This window comes from Nanorana parkeri, unplaced genomic scaffold (assembly GCF_000935625.1).
Source record: "Nanorana parkeri isolate BGI_ZX_2015 unplaced genomic scaffold, ASM93562v1 scaffold3505, whole genome shotgun sequence".
Classification (NCBI taxonomy): Eukaryota; Metazoa; Chordata; class Amphibia; order Anura; family Dicroglossidae; genus Nanorana; species Nanorana parkeri.
In genome coordinates, this window is record NW_017309773.1 from 41,888 (window position 1) to 45,007 (window position 3,120).

The window sequence follows — 3,120 nt, forward strand, 5'->3', positions numbered from 1 at the left end:
TTTTTCCGGGGGGGGGGGGCTTTTTATGGTTTTCTTGCACGGGGGCCCTGAGGGTTCTAGTTACGCCTCTGGCTTAAGCACTGGGTTGGGTTTTCTGGTTGAGTTTGGGGTTCCTAGTTAGGTTGAGTGTTGGATTGGAGCTTCTGGTTGGGTTATGTGTTAGGTTGGGTTTCCAAGTTGGCTTAAGCACTGGGTTGGGGTTCATAGTTGGGTTGAGTATTGAGTTCTGGTCCCAGGTTGGGTTGAGTGTTGCGTTGGAGTTTCTAGTTGGGTTAAGCACTGGGTTTGGAGTCCCAAGTTAGGTGGAGTTTGGGGTTACTGGTTTGGTTGAGTTTTTGATTTCCAGTCCTTAGTTAGGTTGAGTGTTGGATTGGAGCTTCTGGTTGGGTTTGGGTTCCTAGTTTGGATGAGTGTTAGGTTGGGGTTCCTAGTTAGGGTGAGTACTGAGTTCTGGTCCCAAGGTAGGTTGCATGTTGGATTGGGGTTCTTAGTTGGGTTCCAAGTTAGGTTGGTTTGGGGTTCCTTGTTGGGTTAATCGTTGGATTGGGGTTTCTGGTGTTCTTGGGTTATATCGCCAGCACATGGTGCAAATTCAAATCTCCGCAGTGGGGACGGGGGGCAAAAAAAATAATACAGAGAATGTGACGTCTTCTTGTTCCCGGGCAGTGCCCCGCCCCCCCTCAGTAGTGAAGCGATGAATGGAGGTGATGATCGATATCACCGCCATATACAACGTCTGATCTCCTCTCTCTCTCTCTCTCTCTCTCCAGGCCGGTCACCCTGAACTCCCGGGTGGCTCTGATCTGTCTCCCCCCAGAGCGATATATTGTCCCTCCGGACACCAAGTGTGAGATTGCCGGCTGGGGGGACACCCGAGGTGAGTCACATTGTCCTCATTGGGGGGGGAGGTTAGGCCGCGTTTTTGCTGTCCTTTCCTCATACATTGCCTGTGCCGTCTCCTCCTCCAGGTTCCGGGCACCAGGACGTCCTCAAGGTGGCCACCTTCACTATAATCAGTAATGAGGAATGTAATCTGGGGAGCGCCAAGATCCGGGCCCAGGACAGCGATATCTGCACCAGGGCCGTGCCCATAGAGGTCGGAGCCTGCGAGGTCAGTCCTAGAAAATAAAAGGGGACCTGTCATATACAAGACTGGGAGCTGCTGGGTCTGACTTCGTTTTGAAGGTGCACTTTCCAGGCGGGGGGAAATGTAGTCTGTGACCTGGAACAAGCATGCAGTCAGTGAAGTATCCCGACACCAGATACGCACAGGCTGTTACAGGTGAGAGACTCGCTGAGAAGAGGCGGCAGGATAAGGATGACGACCCCGAAGCCTCTGATATCAGAAATGGCGGCTCTCAGGTGACTTCGGCCAATCGTATCGGAGCTCAGACTGGATGTCTTCTCTTATTGGTCGTCGGGTGACATAGGGGACCTCCTGGGCACTGAGAGAACTGTCCCTCGCCTGTGGCCGGCGCTCTGGTCGGGGTTCTGGAAGTTTCTGCTGTGTAGTCGGAGGCGGATCCTACATGTAGGTTTTCTCTCTCATCCATTGAGGGACACAGGATGTCGGGTTATACTGCCACCTACAGGACCCTGACAGACAGAACAATTGCAGACAAGCCCCTGCATTGTGGTGTCACAAGGGGGGTGCGGGGGCTGCGGCCCACAACCGGGTGACTCCATTGGAGGGGGTGACTGACAGTCATTTTGGTGTCACCCCCCCCTCTGAAAAGTCGGGCGCTCGGTCATGGACAGTATCAGGAGAGAGGAGGGGACCCGGCGGCATACCTTATCCCGCCGGGTGACTGTCCCCTCCTCTCTCTGCCGTCCTCCACCACTAAGATGGCCACCGGCAGGTATCAAAAGATTGCCGCGCATGGGCGATGACGTCACGCACGGTGATGTCTCGGCGGGGTGACACCCGGTAACCGCTCCGGGTGTCGCCCAGCCTCGGGACGCCCCTGGTTTCCAGACCTCTGTGTATTGTCAGTTAGCCACGAGGTGCTTTCCAGGTCCAGAGCCAATACACAGCTCCAGGTTGTCTATGAAGACTCATTCTCTCGCGGTGGACACGGTGGGGGGGATGGGGATCGATGGCGGGCTGGCTTGCAATTTTCTGTCGGCTAGTGTCCAATCCTCCTACAGGCGGGTTATACTGCCACCTGCATCTGGATTCCTGGGTCCATTTTTAAAAGACCCCAAGAAAAGGATTTTTTGGAACGATTTATTTCCGGTTGCTATTATCTAAATTTAGTTCATGTAAAGTTCCTCGGGGGCGGGGCCTTGTTCTTCCAAATGTGCTAATGGGAGTGGCCTGTCATTATAATGACTCCCTCGCTGTGAGAGGAGAACTTTGAGTCTCTTCATGTGTGACATCACTGGCGTGGACTCCTTGTAACCCGTAGCAACCGTCCGTCCTGAGAGACTCCATGACTGTGCGGCTGACATATCTTTACACTGCGGTAACCTGGCAACCGGTTGCTATGGAGACGGGAAGGGCTGAAATCTGACCTCCATGGTGTTATCTTCATCCTGTGGCTTCTTCTTTTAGGGTGATTACGGAGGTCCGTTGGCCTGCCTGACCCATGACTGCTGGGTGCTGGAGGGGGTGATCATCCCGGCCCGCGGCTGTGGGAAGAAGAATGTTCCGGGCGTCTTCACTCGTGTCTCCGTCTACGTGGACTGGATCAATAAAGTTATGAAGATGATGTGACGGCGGCTCGGCCTGTAATGTGAATAGAGACTTGGGGGGGGAGGGGCTTTGTAGAATGATGATGATGATGATGATGACGAGGAGGAGGAGGAGGATGACGACGAGGAGGAGGATGTTGGGAGTGTTTGTCTGGAACTGTACGAGAGGAATTTTCGGATTTTATTGATGAATTTTGTAAATATTTAATATTGGGGCCCCGATGGCGTGGCATGAAAGCTGAACTGTCTGTGTTGCTGCTCATCGCGTTCTGACCCGAGACTCATTTGTAGATGTAACTTTCCCATTGCTGCAGACTTTGCTGTTCCATATTTCCGTGTCTGTATCCTGTATACACATTGTATCTGTTTTTGTATCTTTTATTTTGTATTTACAGTAAAAAAAACTTTATTGATGAGAACGATCCG

General features: G+C 52.6%; 1 protein-coding gene across 1 annotated transcript in view; it reads left to right on the forward strand.

Annotated features, from left to right (window-relative positions):
- MST1 (macrophage stimulating 1) overlaps positions 1-2,747 on the forward strand; it is a 24,584-nt gene extending 21,837 nt beyond the window's left edge. The window contains exons 16-18 of the mRNA XM_018575059.1: positions 771-877; positions 969-1,111; positions 2,555-2,747. Coding sequence (XP_018430561.1) covers positions 771-877; positions 969-1,111; positions 2,555-2,716 — 412 coding nt within the window. The 3' untranslated portion in view covers positions 2,717-2,747. The remainder of the gene's footprint in view (positions 1-770; positions 878-968; positions 1,112-2,554) is intronic.
- The last annotated feature ends 373 nt before the right edge of the window (positions 2,748-3,120 follow it).